The 25,458-nt window shown below is 36.1% G+C and overlaps 2 protein-coding genes across 2 annotated transcripts in view; both read left to right on the forward strand.

The window, feature by feature from the left end:
• LOC126875741 (omega-amidase NIT2-A-like) overlaps positions 1 to 13,972 on the forward strand; it is a 199,007-nt gene extending 185,035 nt beyond the window's left edge. Inside the window, exon 4 of the mRNA XM_050638628.1 lies at positions 13,739 to 13,972. Within this exon, the coding sequence (XP_050494585.1) occupies positions 13,739 to 13,872 (134 nt within the window). The 3' untranslated portion in view covers positions 13,873 to 13,972. The remainder of the gene's footprint in view (positions 1 to 13,738) is intronic.
• Positions 1 to 25,458, forward strand: part of LOC126875728 (uncharacterized) — a 303,269-nt gene that overhangs the window by 116,180 nt on the left and 161,631 nt on the right. The gene's annotated exons all lie outside the window — the stretch shown is intronic.

The following is a 25,458-nucleotide window of genomic DNA, read 5'->3' on the forward strand; positions in this document are numbered from 1 at the left end:
CCATTTTGTATGCTTACCGCTTGCACCGACGGTCACAGGTTTCCTCTCCAGCTCGCACGCTTCGTGCTTTTTTCTGCGCCCCGGTTCTTCGTTACTGTTGTTTTCTTGGTTCTATCTTGTTTATTGTTCTATCTTCGATCCAGTGTTCTGTTTGTTGTATCCGTTTATTTCTTCGTTGCGATTCTTTGTTTGGTTGTTGTTGTTGTCTCTATAAACTTGAAATATAAATGCAATTTCCTTTTAAATACAGTAACGAGGTTTATTCAATTTCGATAACATTGTATTAGTAAGATATCGAAGCTAGCAACTTTTCGTTGAAGTTTATTTTATATTTCTTAAATTATTCGGGTAAAGATAACTCCACACTGACGGCCTATTGTCCACAGACAGATGTCGTAGTAATCGGCGGACAATGTCTGTCAGTGAAACTTAAGGCGCGTACGGGCAGACTACAGGCGTCTGTAGACATTGCCTGCCGACAACACATGCCAAAACATGTATATAAACTGCCTGCAAGCAACGTCGCTTGTCCACTAGAAGTTTGCCGGGTATCACTGCGTATCGATGAGTCGAAGATGCCTTGGAGATGCAACACACGGATCGTTTAAATCTACCTGTAATCCAATCAAGCTAGCCTAAAAAAGGACAAATTCAACATTAAATTGTATCGGACATTTTGCTACAACGCTCAACTGATAGAAATCATGCTCAGGAACAAATATATGTCTTTGCTAACTTTCTAAATATATGTAGACGACGTTTTAAATTGCTAGTAGTTGAAACAAACAATATGATATATTTTTGAGTGATCTATAAGGATTTACAGGCCCACTGGGAAATCTTATTAGTGTTCTCTTGCACTATGTATTAAAGCGCATCAACACCGATAGAAGCACTGTACACGCGATATCGTCGCAGTGTCTCCTGAAAATCGGCGATAAGTCGCTCGAAACTTTACTGGAAACATTTCTCCATGTTCTACTGACAATCACATAGCATGTGTCATTGCTGGAATTTGATAAATTTGGTTGAGAACACGAAAGAGTTTTCCGTTTACAGTAAAGCAAGGAACTATCGAGTTGGAACAATTCGTGTTTGAAAATAGCGTTCTATGCTAAAATAGCGGTGGAAATTATACTACATGTAAAAGTGAGTCATAAAAACAAATACAATTTTCTTATTTTCTATCTTTTTTACTTTTATCGCAAGTTTGATTTCTATACATATAACTGTTTTCAATTTAAGGAGGAACTTATTTTCTTAAGGGCTTTTCATACAAATTTGAAAAATAACTGTTGTTTTTGATCCCTTATCTCTATCTTTATCCTTCTATTTTTGTGAGACTGTATCGGTTATTTATTCTTAATATTTACAATCCGAAGTCTAATTTATGTGCCGTATTAATTTTCTGTGAATAATTTAGAGATATGTAAAATCTTGCTATATATATATATATACTGTTTGGTACCTATTAGAAGTGCGTTCGATCTAATGTGGAAAATTCTTAATTTTAATAAAATAGTTTCAAATTGCTAAGGCTGGGGCAAACTAAGAAGTTTCTGGAATATACAGGGTAGTAAGTCGCTTCGCAGGTATATGTACATCGGGACAATATGTTACATATGTAATCCCTTACACAGTTTCATATTATCTTGTAACATAATCATTCTTCTTTTAATATCAGTTGGTTTTTGTATTTTTATTTCATTTATCTCATAGGTTATAATTCCTTTAGGAAATTTTTGCAAAAATTTTCGCTGGAAATTTTCAGAAAACCTTATTCCTGAACAAAATTTGTTTTGTACTACGAACTGTCGCATTTAAATAAGAAAAATTCTATTTATTTAATTTTGTTATTAAGCTTATTCATATCCAACTTCAAATTATCTGTAGCTTGTTTATAATTAATTAAGTTTGAAATGTTTGTTTGTTAGTTATTACAAAAGGGTCATAGCTAAGTTTTTGAGTTGTGCTCAGGTTATTATAACTTCAGTTATTATGCTCTGAGCGTCATGTTGTTTCTTAATAAAATTCTTTAGTCTCAATAATCAATTTTCTCTGTTCATGAAGATGGTGGTTGTTTATTTTAAGAATTTTGTTCTTAATTCCAAATATTGCGGACATTCTTTTATCATGCATTAGTTGGTATCCAATCTTCTTGGATAGGACGTATTGCATATTCCATTTTTATTTCTTTTATATTTTATCCTGTTTCCTAGACTCACTGCACAATCACGTTTGTCTCTCTGCTAATCTAACTTGTACTATTATTCTTTTAGTTATTAACAATAATTTCATATCTAAGCAACTCACTTCAATTATGTTTTCTGAGTCGTTAGTATATTTATATACTTCACCGTTGATAATCCTGTAGATTATTCTATTCTCTCCGTTTATTACGCCCCAAGGCTTACTATAGGCCGTGTTCCTAACCGTCGCAAACAGATCGTCTTACATGACCGTCGAGATATACACAAAGTAGCGATAAACGCATAGTTGTCGTCAAGCAGCGAGTTCCAGAAACATCTATTCGCCTTCGGTGCGTTATTTTATCCGCATAAAGAAGCTGGTATACGTGATCATAGGCGCGAACGGTGGCGTGATCCGAGCGTAGTGGGGTCGTCTTCCAGAAAAGACAACGAAAAGGATCGAAGAGTAATCGGTCCCTTCTGAAGAGTCAAACGTTATAAATTGCTTAGTCTAACGAATTCATTGAGAGATATCGCAAAGTCGGGTCGAATTCCTATAACATATCAACTGTATTTATCGCTAAATAATTTGTGACGTTTTTATTATTACATTCATTATTTTTAAATATACAAGCTATATTAACCTGTTAATACAGTGTTAAATTCATTGAACCACCCCTATTATCGTAACAGAAATCAGGGGATCGATCAGTTCGTGGCGTCGGTTATCTAATTGCAACGGGAATTTACTACTCCCGTTGACGTGCTTTCTCGCGATCGCGTCTCTCCGCGAATGCTCGAATAAACACGGATTGCTTTTTAACTAAACATATTCATACCCTGTTTTCTCAAAATCGAAAGCTTAAAACATCCGTTCTTACTGATGTTATTTCAATTATATTTATATCGCGTTATTTCAATTATCTGATATATTTTTTACTTTTTTCATGTAAAATCATCATTTTACCAATTGTACCATAATTATTAGGAAGCTCTGTTAGAATTTAATCTTGGAATTAAGATTAATAATCTGTGGAAGACACAATGTTTGTGTTGAAACAATATAATGTGATATTTATTAAACAATTATTACAGTGTTCTGGAATGTAGTCAGTTGGCTAGTTATTCACAGACTGACTGGCTTAGTGACCCATGGCCCTTGAAAAGGTTTTGAACCCCACTCTCTATGCAGTAATGAGTGTGAGCTGTGTGGGTGTCTGTGTGGCGTCACATGTGCCACAGAACCTTCTAGTAGCTTCTCGACGTGCCCATCGGGAATGTTCCATCCATATTCCTACGCTTCTTCCGCCGAATTCTCGAAAGAGCATGCACGTGCTAGCCGCCGTGGTACATCTCACGAACGCACGCTAATAAGGATATCGCTGAACAACGAAGGAAAGAATCCGTTCGATCAATCACCTCATCTGTATGCGATTAATATCGTTGTATTCCAACAAACTCTGAACAATAACTTAAACACGAAACTGTAATTTGTGTCTTTGTAATTTGCAACGTTGTTAAAATTTTGTATCTCCCTTTGCAAATGCAAATAATTTAAATGAAAAAATACATGGTTTTTAAATCGTTTCTCTTATATTCGTAATAATAATTTCGTTCTACAGTGAATGCATTTATTATTCAACGACGTGATTTTCTGTTGTTTATTGGAAAGTTACAATGCTGCTGATCTATAGAATTAGTACTGACTGTTATAGTAATATGCACAGCGAGTCATTTGTAATAAATTTTAATTACTTGTAATGTATATCGATTGTAATTACTTGTAAACCACTCAATTCATAAATGCATACATATGTGGCGGCACTCGACAGCACAAATACGACAACTCGACACTAACTAATACCAGACAACGGCAGCGCAGTGGTTAGCGCCTCAAGTTACGAACGTTCGGGATCTGGGTTCTTAAATCCCGGCGACCGTAGTCCGATTTTTCTTCCACGATTCTTAAATGAAAAGAAAATACAGCAGTACCCTAGCAGCGACATCTACAGCCAGCAGCTACAATTATCATTTGTGTCTTTGTTCTCTCCTAAAGGCCGTCCAAGGGACTTGAGAATGCAAAGAAGAAGTGCTGCAAGAACATAACAAATATATTTACAAACCAAAACCAATTCATTACAACGCTCATCCTTCAATTACATCCTCCGTCGCGTAAATCCTCCGCTTCCTTTCTGTCAATCCATCTTGCCCATATGTGGTTCCATAGTTGCTGAATCGTATATAGACAAACAACAACTTGAGTAAGCAAGGGGGATGGATGTAGAGCCGACAAATAAAGGAAAAGGAGAGAGAAGTGTTTCGTCCTTGAGTTTATCATATTGTGGTGGCCGGGGTATTCAACGCTATGTCCTCGATTCGCTCTAAGTACTCAGGTTCTAGACACCCTTGGAGGGCGGTAGATTTTTCTTCATCGCCCGCGATGCTCGCCGCCGCGAGCTATCTCTCTAGTAAGGAGAACCATAGCACTATCTTCTAGGACATCGTCAAAGGCACGCGGACTACTTCACTGGTCGTAACTGTTTTATTCTTGTTTGACATATCGTTAGCGCGCCCGGGATCATTGAAATCTCATTAGCTCGATCACGTCGGGGTCACTTACACCTCACATATTTCAAATAAAATCTGCATAATTCTGAAGGAAACACAACTACATTTGGGTTATCTTGTTTTCACAGAAACCTGAGAATTGCTCAGAGTATTTTAATAAAATATTCAACTACTTTAAAACGCAAAAAATAGTTTATTGTATGGAATATAGAGAGTGATTCACGCAATTGTTTCGGCATAATTGGAAAATTCGAAATGTGTAGCTTTAAAAATATTGCAGAGGAAAAATCGGATTCGTCGAGGACAACCTTCGTTCAGAAAGTAAGGGAATTGGTCAATTTGTATATCGGTGGTTAGAAAAGGATGCTAGCCGCTCTCGAGAGAAAGTCTCTAGTGGGAGACGTCGTTCGTTAAAAAATAGGCGTTTCGACTGTACGCGGAGAGACGCGATCGCGAGATAGCACGTCAACGAGAGTTGTAAGTTCCCGTTACGATTAAATAATCGACGCCACGAACTGATCGATCCCCTTATTTCGATTATGATAATAAGGGTAGTTCAATGAAATTCCACAGAATTAACACAAATAAATTAATGTTTATATCAACAACTTATTAACTAGAAAGATTACATTTTTTTACATTACAGATTACATTACATTAAAGTTACATTTTTTTTGTTCCCTTTATAACTGCGTTTTGATTGATAAGTAATGCGCGACGTATCAGATGTGTTGACGGTTTGACTTCTCGAAAAGTTCTGAACGCCTTTCGATTTTTTTTCGTTTTTTCTGGAAGGCGACCCCCACTACGTTCGGATCACGCCACATTCTTTTACGCGAGGTAAAATACGGGCCACGAGTCGACGTTTCTGGAAGTCGCCCTGCTTAATGAACCACGCGCTTGCCACTACAATGTTTGTTTGCCGGGCAGACGCGACGATCCGTCTGCAACATTATAGTAGCGCGATCGACAGTTAAGAATATGACCTATGGTAAGCCGCATGGCGTAACATTCTCCCCCCGTTGAGAGGGTACCGATCAAACTAGCGAGGTGTGGTTGAAGTTCCCGTCTTATTTCGTCTCGGTGGCTAGTTGTTCGGGTTTCTCGAGATCGGGTTGAATTGGCAGTGGGACAAGACTTTTGACGCCCCGATCCAAAATGCTCTTTGCCGTCTGAACTGTAGCTGTCCGGATGACACTGTCACGACCGGCATACTTCAAATCCGACGGACTGACGATAGAGATAAAGCACTCGGCGACAATGTATATCGCTGAAGTGCCTAATGAACCATCAACATCCCAACGGTCCTTCCACCGAAGGTTCTAGAAGAAAGAGCACGTGGCAACGATCGCGGACGCCTAGCAAATGCATGGACGGTGGGGATGTTGAGGGATGACAAAAGAAAGTAATCGGATCCGATCGAAAGTAAAATCATAAGAGTCAGTCTTAGAAAGTCACGCCTAGAGTTCGGAAGTAGATTGTAAATTGTATTGATGTTAGAAAAAAAATAAAGTTTTCTTTTTTTATTTTTTACCTCAAATTCCTTTTTTTATTTTGTTATTTTACGTGACATTTTGGCGATCCTGCCAGGATAGTGAAAAGTGTTTGTTCGGAAACCAAAAGACATTCATCATCTACGGAAGATCGAATTATTTGGGACTACGGTCATCCGCAACAACAAAGTAACTATCACGAACCAAGTGAAGTAACAATAAAAGGTAAACTGAATTCCTGTGTACGTTACCGTGAAAGAAAATTTAGCTTCAGTAGCCAAGACTCGTCTTCGTCTGAAAATTATAAATCAGCGCAATAATGTCTAAGGCAAACGAATCTCAAACTTCAACCTCAACTGACCCAATGTTGCGAGCAATATGGGACAGTATTCAAAAACAGAACGAGAACATTGCCCTTTTACGAGAGGAAATGTTACGTTTGTCTATGCAAAATGACGAAGAGAACAGACACAGGGCAGCAGAAATCGAGAATCTCGGGAAAACCGTCGCAGCGCTACGGACTGGGTTCGGATCCCCTGCGACCGATGAATTTGCTTCCATTATCACCGAAGACAATGAAAGTGCGTCGACAGCAATCAATCGTACTGTGAATATGGCAAAAGCACGCAAACTGTCAGGGTTAGCAGCTTCAGACACCCCACCTGTCCACCTCGACAGCGAACAACCCGAGGTGGAAGAAAGAGGCTATTTTTCGCCCGCTCCTCCCACTCTACGAGCTAAGGATGCAATACGCTACATCCCAACGCTCAACGGAGATGATGATGTAGGAGTTGAAGACTTCATCAAAGAAGTGAGAAGTATGAAGGATCGCTGTATGGAGCAAGATCTATTGCTAAAAGCAATAAAAGTGGAAAAAATCGTGGGGAAAGCAGCCCAAAGTATTCGCAACATTCCTATTGAGTGTTACAGTGATCTGTACGACGCACTGAGAAATAACTTAGCAGCACAAGTGACTTCGGATGAGTACCAAGAACAATTACGAGAGTTGAGACAGGGACGCGAGGAATTAGTGCAAAGTTTTAATATTCGGTTTAGAAGAATACTCAACCGTTTGCTGTACGCAGTAACCAATGAGTACCCACAACCACTAACACGTAAAATTATGACTGAAGAAATCACGAAGAAGACTGTTCGTGTGTACCTAAAGGGACTCAGACGCGACATAGGGCGAATACTATTAAGCAGTGAACCCTTGAATCTTCCGGAAGCTGAAAAAAAGGCAGCCGATGTAGAACGCTACTTGCGAGAAGAACGACAACCTAATTGGTCATGTAATCGCTTACCTTCGGTTAGTAATCGCCCCGACAACCAGCATATGCAGATGAAGTGCTTCAAGTGCGGAAAGCTGGGACACATTGTCAACAAGTGTCAAAATTTTCTACCACCGAACCAGCGCGATCGACCACCCGCAAGGATTCAGGCAGTCCAGGAATGGGACGAAATACAAGAAACAACATCGAACCAGGAGATGGACGAACCGTACGAGACATACGAGTCAACATCGCCACGGGAAGATTACTCGCAATACCTTTGTCAACCCGAACCGAAGAGCGAGTATTTCTGGTCGACACAGGAGCAGGGATAAACCTGGTGAAACGTAACAAAACTGTCAACGCGATACAAATAGGGCCTAAACAAAAATTTTCTATGGGACGAGACAAATACGAAACTAACGAATACGTAACGAAACGAATTTTTGGACAAAATCACATTTTTCACATAGTACCGAACAATTTCCCTATTATCGAAGACGGAATCATTGGGCTACCATGTTTAGAGAAGTATAACTATTCAATATCCAATGACAAAATCCGATTAAACGACAAAATCATTTTATTTCAGAAACCAATACATTTGACTCCTGGAGAAAACAGAGTTCAAACAATCTATTTGGAAGGCAAACCAACTAAAGTATGTTTTATCAACACTGGTGAGCAAAACGTTGAAATTTCTAGCAATATTCAAAATTCTCATGACTTTTCCAACGTATCAAAACTAAAAAGCCTAGTGAGAACAGATCACATTGAAAAACCAATCCGTGAATCCATCGAAAAGATTATCCTCCATTATATTGACATCTTTAATTTAGAAACCGATCTTTTACCCTGTACTAATTTAACTCAGCACACAATTTCGTTAACCAAAGACAAAATTATTAACACACGATCGTATAGACCACCGGAATGTCACCGTGACGAGATTTCGCGACAAATAGGAGACATGTTGAAGAAAAATATTATAGAAGAATCCGAATCCCCTTATAACTCTCCGGTATGGGTAGTTCCGAAAAAATTAGACGCCTCAGGAAAACAGAAATGGAGGATAGTTATCGATTTCAGGAAACTAAATGAACTCACAGAACAAGACGCTTACCCTTTACCTGATATAGACGACATTTTAACACATCTAGGAAACGCAAAATACTTTTCGGCACTTGATTTATCCTCAAGATTCCATCAAATTCCAATGAACGAGAAATTTAAAAAATATACCGCTTTTTCGACACCGCAAGGGCATTTTCATTTCAATCGAATGCCATTCGGACTTAAAAACGCACCCGCTACCTTTCAAAGATTAATGGACAGAGCCTTAGCTGGACTTGTAGGAAAATACTGCTTTGTTTATTTGGATGACATAGTGATATTCGGAAAAACGATTCAAGAACATAACGAAAACCTCACGATAGTATTTCAGAGACTCAGAGAATTAGGACTTAAATTGCAACCGGACAAATGTGAATTCGTAAAACCGGAATTAGAATACTTAGGCCATGTAGTTTCATCCGAAGGAGTCAAACCAAACCCCAAGAAATTAGACGCTGTAAAAAACTTTCGATTACCTCGCAATGGCACGGACGTGAAATCATTCTTAGGTTTAGCAGGTTATTACCGCAAATTTATTCGAAACTTTTCCAAAATCGCGAAAAGCCTTACAGACTTAACAAAAAAGGATACACCATTCCATTGGACTGACAAACACCAGATTAGCTTTGATACTTTAAAAGACAAACTCTATAATTTCCCAATATTAGCTTATCCAGACTTTAACAAAACCTTTACCTTAACTACCGACGCAAGTAACGAAGGACTAGGAGCAATACTGTCGCAAGACGGTCATCCTTGTTGTTACATTTCAAGAACACTGAATCCACCCGAACGAAACAATACCACGACAGAAAAGGAACTCTTAGCCATCGTATGGGTCGTGAAAAGATTAAGACAATATTTGTTAGGACGACGCTTCATTATTCGAACCGACCACCAAGCTCTTAAGTGGCTATACAATTGCAAAGACCCTTCTAGCAGACTGATTCGTTGGAGACTTAGACTCGAAGAATATGACTATGAAATCGAATATACAAAGGGTAAAGATAACACAGCTGCAGACGCTTTATCTAGAGTTCACGCAGTAACTCGCGACGAAGTAGTTAACCTCGACCTAGTAATTGATCACACTAATTCATTCAACGCATGGAAAGACAACAACGAGAATCCGAAACTCTTAGAAATTAAACCAAATGATCAAACATTTCACCAATTAACTCGAAACGACTTAGGAGAATACGACGAGACACTTTGGATCAGAAGACTACAAAATTCTTAAAGATACAACAAAAGTCGGCATAGGAAATAACGATTTCACTGAATTAGAGAAAACACAGATTAAACTCATGCTAATATATTTTAACGACACGTACAAGAAAATTACTTATGCACCTAATCCCATCTTAAAACTAGACGAAAACGAAATAATACAAGCAATAAAGGAAAACCATAACGACACCGTAGGACATTTAGGGATACAGAAAACGTATCAACGGATCAAGGATAAATTCAAAATTTCCGGACTTTTAGAAAGAGTAGAAAACTTTGTGAAAACATGCGACACATGTCAAAAGGAGAAACTAACACGTATCAGACCCAAAGAATCCCCACAAATCTCAGACACGCCACTTAACCCTGACGACAAAATCGCTATGGACATCATAGGACCGATGACGAAAACCAAACGCGGAAACCAATACATACTTTCAATACACGATGAACTTACGAAATATCTGATACTAGTTCCCCTTAAAACGCAACGAACTGAATCCATAATTAACGCGCTCATTGAACACTATATTTACATATTTTCGGCACCAAAAACGATCCTAACAGATCAGGGACAAAATTTTGTTAGTGATTTAATGACGAAATTTGAAGAAGCTTTTAAAATCAAACACATCAAAACAACTTCATTTCACCCACAAAGTAACGGATCCCTCGAAAGAACGCATGCCTCAGTTAAAGATTTAATTCGTACTGCATTACACGACAATGACAAAGAATGGGATGAAGTACTTAATTTCATTTGTTTAGGGTACAACACCGCGAAACATGAAGGAACAGGATTCTCTCCCTTTGAATTGACCTTTGGGCGAAAAGCTAACTTACCTTCCGAGTTCCAAATTTCCCACATTTACCTATGATGATATGTACTCACTTTGGCAAAAACAGTTGAATAAATATTGGGAAACAGCTCACAAAACACTTATTCAGAATAAGCAACGATACAAGCGAGACCAAGAAAGAAAGATTGTTAAAACTCAGACTGTGTTTAGGAAAGGAGACTTTGTTTTAATTCACAACGACCATAAAAGAGATAAGTTGGACATTGAATGGTTAGGACCCTACAGGATTAACGATGTGAAAACTCCTTATTACATTATTTCTATCGACAATGCTAAGAAAAAGATACATGGTAACCGATTGAAAGCGTACTTTTTTCAGGATAATGCTGACCCTAGCACTAGTAACAATACCCTTAATTAGTTGCCTTAAATTCACGGGATAGGAATTACGCTTTGTAAACAAACCCAACCAATTCACGATCGAAAACTACAACATGATTACGCCTCTGAAATTATTAGCTTCTCGAACACTAACAAATATTGTAAAATTGCTATATTTAAGATTAACGAAATAACTTTTGTACCATCACATGCAGAAAATCAATTCATAGCGATCCCTGAAAAAAAAGCGTAAACATATCCTTTGATCTACATTTAAATAATTCCATTCTACTTCGATCTTAGAGGACCAAGATCAATCTAACCAGCGGAGTATGTCACGACCGGCATACTTCAAATCCGACGGACTGACGATAGAGATAAAGATGTGGCGGCACTCAGCGACAATGTATATCGCTGAAGTGCCTAATGAACCATCAACATCCCAACGGTCCTTCCACCGAAGGTTCTAGAAGAAAGAGCACGTGGCAACGATCGCGGACGCCTAGCAAATGCATGGACGGTGGGGATGTTGAGGGATGACAAAAGAAAGTAATCGGATCCGATCGAAAGTAAAATCATAAGAGTCAGTCTTAGAAAGTCACGCCTAGAATTCGGAAGTAGATTGTAAAGTGTTTTGATGTTAGAAAAAAAATAAAGTTTTCTTTTTTTATTTTTTACCTCAAATTCCTTTTTTATTTTGTTATTTTACGTGACAGAGGGAACGTTGTCCTCTTTGAGGATGACGATTGTGCCCTTTTGCATGCTGTGTCCACCCTTGCTCCATTTATTGCGGTTGGTTAGCTCGTTCAAATACTCCTTATGCCAGCGGTTCCAAAAATGTTGTTTAAGCTGTTGGATATGCTGCCATTTGGAGAGTCGGTTCGATGGAATGTCTCTGAAATCTCGATCACGTAAGCACATTAATGAATCGCCAATGAGGAAATGTCCGGGAGTGAGGGCTAGGAGATTATTTGGATCGGTGGAGATAGGAGTTAGCGGGCGGGAATTGAGGACTGCTTCTATTTCTATGATAAGAGTATTACGGTGTTAAGCTCATATGTTTCTGTTTCTCCACTCGCGCTGCGCCATAATATCCTTTGATATTTCCGATCCTCTGGTCGTACGAGGAATTGCCGATACATTTTCTCGATGTCGCCAGTGAGTACGTACTGATGAGCGCGGAATCTAATTAATATACAAAATAAATTGTGAATTGATTCGAGAATATAGGATTTCCCCATTTTCATGATTATCGTGATTTTTGTATAAATATATTTTTTAAGATACTAATAATTAGGTACTTATAAATTAGTATTATCAATTATTTTGCATTTATAATTCCGCCTCTAGTATAAGTGTTAATTGAAAACTAACTTTATGTTTCAAAAAGTACTAGCAAAGTCGTTGAGTAACAAGCCACTGATGCTAACACAAATAGCATTGTCGTAATTAAATATTTCTAAATATTCATTTTTCATTTTGAACCTGTAGAAACAATTTATTATATATACTATTAGCTAAGTAATTGCATATTTAATTAAGTCGAAATATAAAACTTAGTTATTTTAATAATTTAAAAAATAAAAAACTGACAAACATTTCAATTTAATTTATGGTTGGAACAAAAGACAGTTATTCTTCATTAATTGAAATATTGCAATGCAGAGTACTTTCCAAAATACGCCGAGAGTATTCCTGATGGTGAAACGAGCGTTGCTTCATCGAACGCAGCTAAAGAAAACAACATCTATGTAGTTGGTGGTACGATGCCTGAAATAGAGGGCGCTAAATTGTACAATACCTGTACTATTTGCGGTCCCGATGGAATTTTGATAGCAAAACACCGAAAGGTAAGTAATATATTCCTTTATGGCTTTGAATTTGAAAATATTGGGGTGAAGAAAGTGACTCTATCTAGGAATAATTTAGGAATATACATATGTACATACGTATACTATAACCAATTCTATAATTTACGGTTTATAAAATACGTTATGATACGGGAAACGCCCATTTTTGTTGTAATGTGTTTGTGTTGTATAAATTTTTCACATACTTAAAATATTATTATACTTATTTTTTCTCCTTTTTAAACATTATTAAATGATAGGATTTTTTAATAAAAGAAAGTGATAAAAACGCTGTCAGTTATTAAATAAAAAATAATTAAAGTTTAGGAGTTGGTAACTTTGATATTAAATTACAAAAGTTGCAGCAATAGAATTAGCGACTACATTTTTATGTTATTAGGTACATCTATTCGACATCGACATTCCTAATAAGATTACTTTTCGAGAGAGTGATTCACTCAGTCCTGGTAACTCCCTAACGACGTTCGATGTGAAGGGCTGCAAAATAGGTATTGGCATTTGCTATGATATTAGATTCGAGGAAATGGCACGCATTTATCGAAACAAAGGTACAGTAACTTAATCGATCAATACTTAACTAGCAAAAAATTAAATATCTTTCTTAAATATATTCTACATAAAATTAATATAATCTGTAACTCTGTATAAAAAGAAGCTTAATTTAAAAAACCAGTATATTTGCTGAAAATGAAACAAATAAAAGAATTAAAAGCACAATGAGAGGACTGTCCTCGCATATTCAGAAATGATGGAATGTGAACCGTGCAATTACGAAGTTAATTGGTATTCGGTGGCTTCATATTTCCTGCTTCTCTGGGTTAGGTTGCCAAATGCTGATATATCCAGCGGCATTCAATATGACCACTGGACCACTGCACTGGTCATTACTTCAGCGTTTCAGAGCGAATGATAATCAATTATACGTTGCCCGCATATCACCGGCTCGTGTTCCTTAAGCAAGTTACGTCGCATGGGGACATACACAGTTGACCAATCCCTGGGGAAAGATTCTTTACGATTTGGAAACTCAAGAGAATATGGCAGTCACCGATATCGGTAATTTACAGCTTAAAATTAAAAGCGAGAGATCCATGATGTAATTAATTTTTAGTCTCGTTAATTTATCGATTTAGCCATCTTCCTCTGTATTTGTTGAATTTATTAGTAAGCATTACTTATTACTTCGTATGTTTCTTTTTTCTATCAGATCTAAAAGTTGTTGAGGAAGTAAGGGCTCAGATACCTACATTTTCTCAGAGACGTACAGATTTGTACGACACTGTCTGTAAGAAGGAGTAACTCTACACTAAAACAGAAAATGTTTTTTTATAATATTTCTACTACGATATCCTTTTTTTGTGAATTATTACTAATTTCTTATCATTTGTACTAAATGAATGACTCAATTAAGAAAACCAAAACGTTATAAATAATAATCTGTATATCTTGTGTATCAACATGTAATTGGATATTATAATAATATAGGAATGCTATAATAATATAGGATAATAATATAGGAGAATAATAATATAGAAAAAAATACATGCTTTTAAACAGCTTTAATATCGATCACATAAATTGTTATAATTCACAATGATTACGCATACATAAGAGACCCCTTGATAGTAAAATTTACGATCAAAAGGCAATTACGTATCGTTTAACAACATTTAATTTATAACACCTTTTAAACATTTAGACAGATTAACACATAACACTTCTTATATATAAACATCAATTCGAAGTTATCAGCTTGGAGAAATTGGTCGATTAATACCTGTAGATTGTCTGTCTCGATGAAAGACTTAAAGAGAGCAAAAACATGATAATGCCGCTAATATAATATTCCTTCTTTCTTGCATCTGTCTGCCTCTCAGGTCGTTTTACTAATTACAATAAGTAATTTCGACTTCTTTGCGCTCTCTTTTAACGCATTCGAGACCGAAAGAAATTCATATCAGTCAGTAGGCAAGGGTATAGTATACATATTTTATATATAACTTATGTAGTAATGTATATATCATGCTAATTTCATATTTTTTTCAATATAGAATTATTATATATATATATATGACTGTACATAATACATTATAGAATAACATAGTATATAATTTTATATTTTAAAAATATGAGGCATACTATTTAAGATTGTCATCGATTTAAAATCAAAGTATGAAAAGGATACCCTGGAGAGAGTAAAACACAGAATCATTCTAACTAAACATTCAGATCGTACCGACACCTAGGTATCGTCTTACAATTAAATCTCGGTCTCGAATGGATTAAAATGAAATACATACTTGCAGCTTCAACATCTTCAATATCGAGAAGATTCAAACTTTACAAATAAATGTAAATTGCGATGTAAAACAAAGCGATGTAAAAAGGGAAAAAGGAGGAAAGAAGGAACAGGGAAGCAAAGAGAAGAAACGAATTTTTCATTTTCTCTTGCCAGGAATATAAGATGCTAAGTAATCTTCCTAAGTAATCTCCTCCAGCTTTTTCTAGTTTGATCAATAATTATTAGTACATGTTAGGAAAACAAATAGAATTTTTGTTCTCAAGCGAGGTATAATTTAAATTTTGTATGTACACAAAAATGTTAAATATCTGTAATAAACATGGTATAATCAATTTTTTTACATAAAATTATATTGTATAGGCTATTGTTATTTAAACATTTTAAATTGGATGAAGAAAAAAAATGACGCAAATAAAACGTAGGACATTTTAATTAAAGAGACTAATATAGAGATTTATCTACTTAACTGTGATTAAATCATCTCCACTTAACGCTCTACCTCTTCTATTAATTATGCTTCGTTAAACTATGATTACAGAGGATGGGTTTTTTGATAAAATGACATTCTGACAAATATATATAGATCGATATATATAGATATAGATAGACAAATATATAGATTCTTACAATAGTAGTTATGAATGAACAGTAGTTATTGTATCAATTCCGTTCTTCAGAAGCTTCATTTGTGAAAAGACAATTCGCCAGAATATGGATTCACTGTAGTTATAGCTATAGGATTTCAATCTAGTTGACAGACTTGCTTTACGTAGAGAATATCTGTCTCTTGTTCTACCTTATCGCGATTCTCTCCTCATCTTATACGCTTTGTCGAGCAAAGTAATATTGGCATATATCTCGGCTCTGGTTACAATCATTAGTTTCCGCCTAAACGGTTAGAATCACATAGCTCGCGCTCTACTCTCGTTTATTCAACATTCAGGCCATATGGTCGCATGCGACGAGTTTTATGTTAATTCCGACCGATTACAATACCTTTCTTTCGTTTACAAGGAACGACGAGACTGGCAGTTGCGTGATTTCCAATGCAAAGGCCGCGATATCTGCACGATAACCTAACCTCAACCGATTTTGTTGTACTATTCTTACGTGGACTTCGTTTGTACCACTTTCGTAACAAAAATAGAATACGTAGAACACAGCATTCCGTTATGCGATATTGTCGATTCCTAACATCCGAAAAATCAGAGATAATTATTTCCCTACAGTTGTACATTTGTGTGAAAAATTACGAACGTAAAGTTGTTTGGTGCATGCACAGTCCTCCCCTCCGCTGCATTTGCGTGGACATGCTAGAAAGATTCACTTTTCCACGGTGAAACTGTATGTATTATAATTTCATTTTTACAAAGGTCGAACATCCTACTATGCATAAATTTAATATTAATATAAGCAGGTTTCGTGTTAAGTATTACATCTGACGTATAAGCACACGTGTGTACGAGCCTTGGTTTTAAATGTCTTATAGTAGACACCGAAAAGATTATTCAGTTGGATATCTGACTCAATATCAATATTTTACTAGGAGATAACATGTTAAGAACACGTTGGTGGATGGCATGGGAGATGATGAATGAAGACATACTTCTGTGAGATACATAAAATAGTAGTCAGAACGTATTTTGGCGCTTGGGGACAGCAACAGCTTTTTTTTTTTTTTATTTATTTGTTGGAATTACAATCAATTCTCGCGTTGAGAATTTTCAGTAATTTTTCTGGCGTGGCGCAGTGACATGGCTGTTTATTTACAATAAGTTAATACTTATTATAGATAGGTATAATTTATAAGTATTATAAGTAAGTGCAATAGCTTAATTTGGATAATTAAATGAATCTAACGTTTAGGTCTAGCGGGTAGTGCCTCTTCAGCCTGCGAATCTGGTCCGTCGTATCGAGTAGTCCAGTGATTAGGGGGTTTCGGTGTTTCCTGACTCTTTTGCTATATCTGTCGCTATATTTTGCTATTTCCTCTTTGACTGTAGGTATCTTGAGGTCGCGATGGATGGTTTCGTTGGTAACATACCAAGGTGCGTCTATTAAGGCTCTTAGCGTTTTCGATTGGAATCGTTGTAGTATTTCGATGTTGCAGTTACTTGCTGTTCCCCATCGCTTCCTATATCCCTATATTCCGTACTTGCTTCGCTTGGTACTTTTATAATTTTCGCAGTTACAATAAAAAATTTAATTCTTAACAGATTAAAGATTTAACCTCTTGCTTTATAGTGTACAATAATTTTTTTTTTTTTGTATAGGTTATGTGATCCATAGTTTGAGTAAGTAGTACATATATATATATATATATATATATATATATATATATATATATATATATATTTACGTGACAAGCTTTCATTTCAATCTATATTTAAGATTAATATTTTATCAGTTTCTGTTCGTAACAACATCGAAGTAGTCAATAAGTTTGAAGAGTATAATTAAGGAAGTTATGAAGCAAGAGGTTAAGAATAAATTCTGAAAGAGGTTATGTACAACTCAGTAGTACTGCTTTACATTACTTTGCGAATTACTTTTCAGGCATAAAAATAGTTTAACAGCCACTTATAGTTACTTCCTTACCATTACATTCGTTAAATTCGTTTGATTTTGTAAACAAAATAACCACGCTGACCAGTCTCTTATTTAAAATAGAATTATTTTGTCATATATCCAACAGTTTAGTTTCTCTTCGCTTTGTCTCGTATTACGACTTTATAACGGTGTTTCTTTAAACTTTAAACGATCGTAATAAATGTATTTACGGACGATGACTGATATCTGGTCTGTCTTAAAGTTTCAACTAATTAGTGCCCCGTTACTTTGGACGTTATGAAATGTTGTATAACCAAAGACTTATCTTCTCTTTTGGTAGTTGCATAAGAGAAGACTGAGCCGTTGAAACGCTCGAATAGATTAGCTGATTCGCTTAACGTATTTTTACTTCCGACGAGCTAAACACAAGAGCAGAAAGCACATAAGGAATAATACAGAAACGTCAAACGTATACAGAAATATATTTCGTAAAAGCATTAGTACGTAACATGTCTTTATAATTCTATTTATGTATAGTGAAATGGCTTGTATCCATTTTCATGAATTATAACTGACATTTCAAAGCATTCATGTAGATATGTAACTCTCGTTAATTAATAATTTAACAATGCGTCATGAAACGTATCATTTTCGTTTCTTCCTTTGTTTCGTTATACACAGGAACGAATTTGTAAATAAAGATGTATAATCAACGATAACATATGGCGGCGAGTATAATAACTGTCAACAAAGGAAGACGTCGGTAAAATGATTGTGGTTGATTTCAGTGTATCGGTAAATAAGCTTTGACAGGCGTTGCCGGGGGACTCGGTGTCGGTGAAACCGCGTCGATGAAATGATTGTCAGTAATTTAAAGATAACCCAATTTATTGATCTGTCTCCCCTTCATGACGTTGTACGTCTCTCTATAAAACATATTCTACCTCGGAGGGCTGAAAAATTTAACTTGGTCTCACTGGACTGGACTGTAAGTAAGAAAATTGAAATGCAAAATCCACGTGTGAGCGCAACGGTTTAGATGGAAAGTTCGATGGGACAATTATGTATATTAGCCTGAAAGAAAGCTCGTGGCTTCGCACGCAACACGTAATTTCCCTCGCTGAAATAATCCTATTACAACGATACGATTTAAAATTTTCCTTAGCAGACCTCGCAATGTAATTCTTCATCTACAATTTTTTATTCGGCCTGAAACAAGAGACTTTCGAAGCCTTATAGAGTCTCGCGAATCTAAAAGTCAGGTTTCAACGTATTTTCGCGTCTTATTCTATAATACCGAAGACATTAAAGGTGTTAACGATTATTGTCTCACTATGTACGTACATCAAACGAGTACTTACGTAAGAGACGAATGGAAATGGAAACAGCCGAGAATAATTGAAGATAATTTGAATACGTTCCAGGCTATAATACAATTTCTCGTGAACCGTAATTGATTCGCAGAAGGGAATTGCTGCTTCTCACGACTAGCAAAGTGTTTCGCAAAAAAAAAAAAAAAAAAAGAAAAATGGTATCGGAAGGATAGAAAAAAAGCGGTGGCCTACATCAAGCAATCTTCATGCCGATAATGCATTTATTATTCCGTTCGTTCATTTTCTATCGCGTAACAGACACTGGGATAACTGACAGAACGAGCGTATAAATCTTGCATCTCTCGACCTGACTTCTCCCGATGGAAAAATATTTACTGGTCTGGAATCGTGCATCGCTAATTAGTAAAAAAGTAATAAGCAAGAAAGCAATTATACTACCGGATTGGTATTTCTATTTTATTGGAGATTAATTAACCTGAGTAAACCAACAAAAACTTATCGAAAATCAATCGAAATTAAATCACCTTTTCAAACAGGCTATAAATAGCCAACTAATATTTGCAGTAATAAACTTCACTTTCGAATAAAGTATACGCTCTATAAATTGTAAATTGATAATTTCGTTATTATATCATTTTTCTTAGTCTAAACTGAATTCAGTGAAAAGAGCTTTCAATTGAATTACACACTTCATTAGTTTATGAATTATATTCGTTACCATACGTACAAAAGAAGGGTGACTGGTTTAAAAATTCAAAGGGTAGAACCTCCAAGCTCACGATTGGAAACAGATTCAGTTCAATGGTTTAATTTGCCATTTAATTGAATTCTCTGGCAATTTCAGCGAACTGTGGGCTTTAGAAGTGTCCAGCATTCAAAGGCAAGACCTCCTCCATCTTTCTCTTTCTTTCAGTTCCAACCTCAAGTAATTGACCTGTTAATTCGACGCTATATTTACATGCTCGCAAGGCATTCAGACGACTTCATTGCGTTAAATTCGCAATTTAGCAAACACGAATGTCTCAATCAATTTGTAGTTCGAAACAAATAAAAGATAATCAATTTTTCAAAATAACAATCGATATGTTCAATGCATTTGTCGATGCATTTGATCGTTACGTTCATTTAGCATTTTTATAATAAAAGCGTAGAACACATGTACATACACATAATATTCCATGAAATGATTTATACAGAGTCTATTATGAGTCTCGTTTTATCATATTATAAAAGAATGAATTTTTCCCAATAAATGTAACTTCATACAAAATCTCGTTTAAAAAATTCAGTTTTTATTCTCATCAAATTAATTTAATATCGGAATATGTCATTTTAGTCGTTATAAAAATTTTATGTCAAAAAGCGTTCACAGATACATATATAAATAAATGTCCAATCCTATGCATTTATTTAAGCTGAAATCTGAACTTAAATATTTATTAACAATATTCTGACGAATATGTAATGAAAGATAAAAGCAGCTTTATTTTTTTTATAGGATGGCTCATGCTTTTTATTCATTTTATGTTTTTCGTTGTCAGCGCGTAACTACCTATCAGCCGCATGAATGCCAGGTTTTACTACTCAGAAGCGAAGAAGCACAGATGCAAATATACGTTACCTTGCATGGAAAGACGTTAGATACATATAAAAGTCATAACGTAGCTATTTACACATGGGGAATATTTATTTTCGTATGAAATATTTTTGCTTCTGAATTCTCATTATAAATGTACGTCCATTTCCTACGTTAAAGTACGTCTCTGCTTTGAAAACCTTCATTTAAATATAACGGTTAACAAAATATTATTAGAGAAATATTAAAACGAGACGCTAAAAGAACATTTTAATAAAGTACAAATGATTATTTGTTCTTTGTTAAATTGCACTGCTGTAACTCTAATTTTATTAAATTCAAAATGAATCATTTATAAACTGAACCGGAATATAAAATTTTATTCCGCAAAAATCATAAAGTTGAAAGTTAGGAACGAATAACAAATGAATAACCTAGTTTCATTAAAAGGCACGTGGTTAAGGTACGCCAATCCGCGTAATAACTTTGACACTCCAATTATTATAAAATATGTATCCTTAAGGGATTTTTTGCGCGAATGCAAAATCCTTTTCATACGTGCAACTGAATAAATGGGACGTGATTTTCAATATTTCTTTTTCTAGAATTTATAACAAGTAACTTTTTCACAAATGTTTTCGCTAACATTTTTACTACGTAAATGTCTTCTTTTGTAATTAATAATTTCAACATTTCTCTGAACTTTCTTCGTTGCGATAAAAAAAATATACATAGCTTATGACGTGCTTGTTTAAAAATATTTATACGGAACAAGACTTTGAATTTGTCAGACCAATCGTCCTAACGAACGAATAAATTAAACGACTCGTAGCAAAAAATTATTCCTGTCCATGTTTCTCTTTGTAAAAGTAATTCAAGGCAAGTTAGATGAATCGCTGTGTACCCTATTCGCGTAGCATGTGCTTTAACGACCAGCGTGCAAGCGTTAACGGTATGCTTTAGTTTCTCTCTGGTTGTGTTAAGTGTTTAACTAATGAGCATATACTCACTACGGGTGGTTTGCATGAGATCACCTGGCACCACTTCGGCTTCGAATGATAGCAGATGCAGAGACTGCAAACCGCAGGTCCCGGCACAAGCATAAGACCATGTCGAATGGTTTCTCCTTGAAAGTCAGTACAGTTGTCGTCTATAGCATCTGAAGACGATTCTCAGCTTGAATATCTTTGCCATTCGACGGTCGTACGCGCAGTTACGTTAACCGTTTCAACGCCACTCAGCGTGATCATGCTGTACGCGTAGTGTGGTGAACTGTGTCGCGATGTTTGGTTACGATTGTCAATTCACAACGCGCTCGGTTCCGAACGTAGCTTGTCACTAGTCTATCAGAGTTTCCTCTCGTAATTACTTTTCTTTCAAATAATCGTAAACCAAATAAAGAAAAAACTAATGTATAAATTACCTCTTGAATTGGAAAACCAATTACAGAACGTCACACAAACAAAAGGTAAAGCACGAATATTTGGCAACCTTTTGACTCTTTAGTGTAACGTTTCTGATATAGCTGATGAAGTGAAGCGTGAACGCGTTGAACGGTATGTTTCGACAATCCGATACGGATTTTTAAAACATCCCTGATACTGAAACGGCTAATAGCGTTACGAAAACGATCGTGCCAGGAAATTTTTGTTCGGATCCGCAACGGATCCGCATTGCGGCTGCCACGATGCTTCTACGTAGCATTGATGCTTCATCGATGAAGCACGATTGAAATTGGATATTCGATTTCTTACTGGGGAGAGAGTTTTCATATCGTGTTTACTGTTTCACTTCGCAAGTGTGCTTTACAGTATACGTTAGAACTTGAAATCGAGCTATTTGAGTTAAAGTCGCTTGAAGCTTGAAATGACGTTTAAAGGATATAAGAATAATAGAAGGCTAAAATTCAAAAGTGTATATACGTACATATACATTTCAATAAAAATAGCAGATAATCTCAAGTAAAAAAAGTAGATTCGCGCTATTAAACTAGTTTCAAAATACTTGTGAAAAGTCAAACGACTTGACTAATTAAAAATGGATGTAAGAGCTTAAAGGACAAAGGCGTATAAGAGTATCAATTAAGTAACAAATTCACAGTGACAAAGAGGTTTCCAGTCGATCGAATTCAAATAAATCGGCTAATTTGAACGAAACTTTAGATGCACGAGAAGCGACACTCGTCCTCAAGGACTGCGAAAGTTCTACTGGGATGAATGAAAACTTTTGTCTGACCCGGTGTGTATACACAAGATGCGCGAATCTCGAGTACAGCTTGCATTAATTAAAGTAATTGGTTGGTTTGATCAAATTAATCGGTTTAAGCAAATCACTTTGAGTCCAATTACCGGATGTCATCGATGCTACGTTGAAATGGCGAAGACCATCCAAGTAATTGATGTCCTCTGTAATTATTTGTTAATCATGCGCGGAATCAGAACGATTCGACCTCGTTCCAAAGCAAATCGTTACTAGAGTAGAGACGGGAATTAATAATTCGTGTCAATTGTTCGATCGTGTTCACAAATTCAAATGCGGTTGAGTGGCGGAAACCATTTATAACACGTCCCATACAGCGTAGATCGCATACACGTCTTAGGATGTATTTTTGGTACTTATATATACTCTATATATATTCTTACTCTATATATACTTATATGTACTCTATATATATTCTCTATCTTAGATATACCATAAAATATTTCGTGAAATCGCGTATTCGTGTCTAATGTCAGGGATTCTCTTTCCATAAGTCTGCGTTTTCTATATTATCTTTCTTCCTTATCAGTAGGCATTCTCACAATTTGTGATTAATACTGCTCGTACAGGAATGTTAGGTTTTTGACGTTGCAAAATTTCACGTGAAATAATAATGCCTATATATTGACTAATTTATCAGTTAATTAAATCCGTGTATATCAAGTTTTCTATAATTTAGTACTTTCGTGTAACTACAGAAATTTGATGCAATATAAAACTTGATTAAAACAGCGATTCGTTAGGAAACGAGAATAATGATGCAAATATTTTTTGTAGCCATTATATAGGATTTCGATCGCATAATTAATTAGTATCAACTTACCAGTCTTTAACGGAAGAACAGAAAGAAGGGCAGGCGGTACACAGACCGCAATCATGATCATTTTCATGTAGAATGTCAAACTGCCGTACATCTTCGTTAGTCGTAAGAAGTCGCGATGAGAAGCGTAAAAGAAGTCGATGAGAAGCGGTTATTTCAACAACCACTGTGTAGGTACTGCACTAGCCAGAAGTATCTGCGACAGAAATCAGAATACACTCGTTTTCGCATGGTTGGATCAATTTCGCGTGGGACTAACCTGATTGAACCTAACGCGGGATAATTGCTCAACTCACGACTTTAACCAGCCCGCTTGATTCTCTGTAAATGCTTGAAATTGACGCTTGGATTCTTTCCAGATTAACTAGCTTTGCCCCTCCCTCCCTTTATCTATTTTCTTAGATCGACTTAGACTGCCACAACATATTATCTTTCTTCTTTTCTTTTCTTTTCTTTTCTTTTCTTTTCTTTTCTTTTCTTTTCTTTTCTTTTCTTTTCTTTTCTTTTCTTTTCTTTTCTTTTCTTTTCTTTTCTTTTGATCTTTTAAAGCCCTAAATCGCTGGCTATTTTGTATACTATATATTTTGTACACTCAATTACTCTGTAAGTCATAAGTACATATGTTTTACAACGTTATTTGTCATATTTCAGTTAAACCCCAGAAAAGCCAGAAATATATTTGCAGCGTGTTTTAACGCGTCCCTGGCAAAGATCTCAAAAACGAGTTGCGACACAATTTAAAGCGACAAATAGCACCGCGTGTCTCGTTGTGGTAACACACGGTTCGCCAGCTTTTTAAAAGCGCTCTCCGTTTGCTTTTTCCTCTCTTCCCTGTCTCTTCGTTTTTTCTTAACGAGCAAAACCATTTTCGCGAGGACGAGAGTACGGAAATGACGTACTGGCAATTTTGTTTTGTGATAATACAAGCAGCTCGGTTTCAGTGAATTAAACTTGGCCCCAAGCTTCTACTTATCCCTACCTTCCTTTCCTTTATTTTCCCTTCTATATCGGTTTTGCGGTTTTCCACATTTCCATCACAATAAACCATGTTTTTTTCTCCATTTTACATGTTAGCCAATGATTCACGGCAAAAGCGTCGACTGTAAAGATATTTGTAGTTGCAATAGCAACAAGTATGTTTTCTCAAATAGAAAATATTGGGAGCGTACACGCTGGCAAAACAATTCATGAATAGCTCGTCCTCTGCTTGTTATTTGTTTCGATACTGTTAGCAAACAAATTCATGAAACATACTGGTATAGCGTAAAATGAACATAAAAGTTTTGCGTACACTTGAGAGCTGAACTTTGGCTGTTATACGTATATTATATATATACGCACACAGTTATGTATATGTATATATATGTCGGAGATGAAAGAACACCGGAGCCTTTGGAATTTTGGATAATCCGGCAACATTGTAACCTAGAGTCTACTATAGCTGTAATTGAACAATTGTAGTTATTCAACCCGATTGTAATTATTCGATAATTGTGATAATGAGCTTGGGCTCGAGGCGACAGTCAGTCGCCGAACGTAGCCGCGGTCACGGGATGAACGCTTTGTCTAACAAAGGTATGGAGTAATTCTATAGCTCTCCTTAAAAGAAATATTCGTGGCGACACGCGACAGTAAACATTCCAACGGTTTCTGTCCCGTGGCTCGCCACACGCAGACCCTATTCTTCGAGTAAGATGATTG

Source organism: Bombus huntii, unplaced genomic scaffold (assembly GCF_024542735.1).
Source record: "Bombus huntii isolate Logan2020A unplaced genomic scaffold, iyBomHunt1.1 ctg00000057.1, whole genome shotgun sequence".
NCBI classification, from domain to species: domain Eukaryota; kingdom Metazoa; phylum Arthropoda; class Insecta; order Hymenoptera; family Apidae; genus Bombus; species Bombus huntii.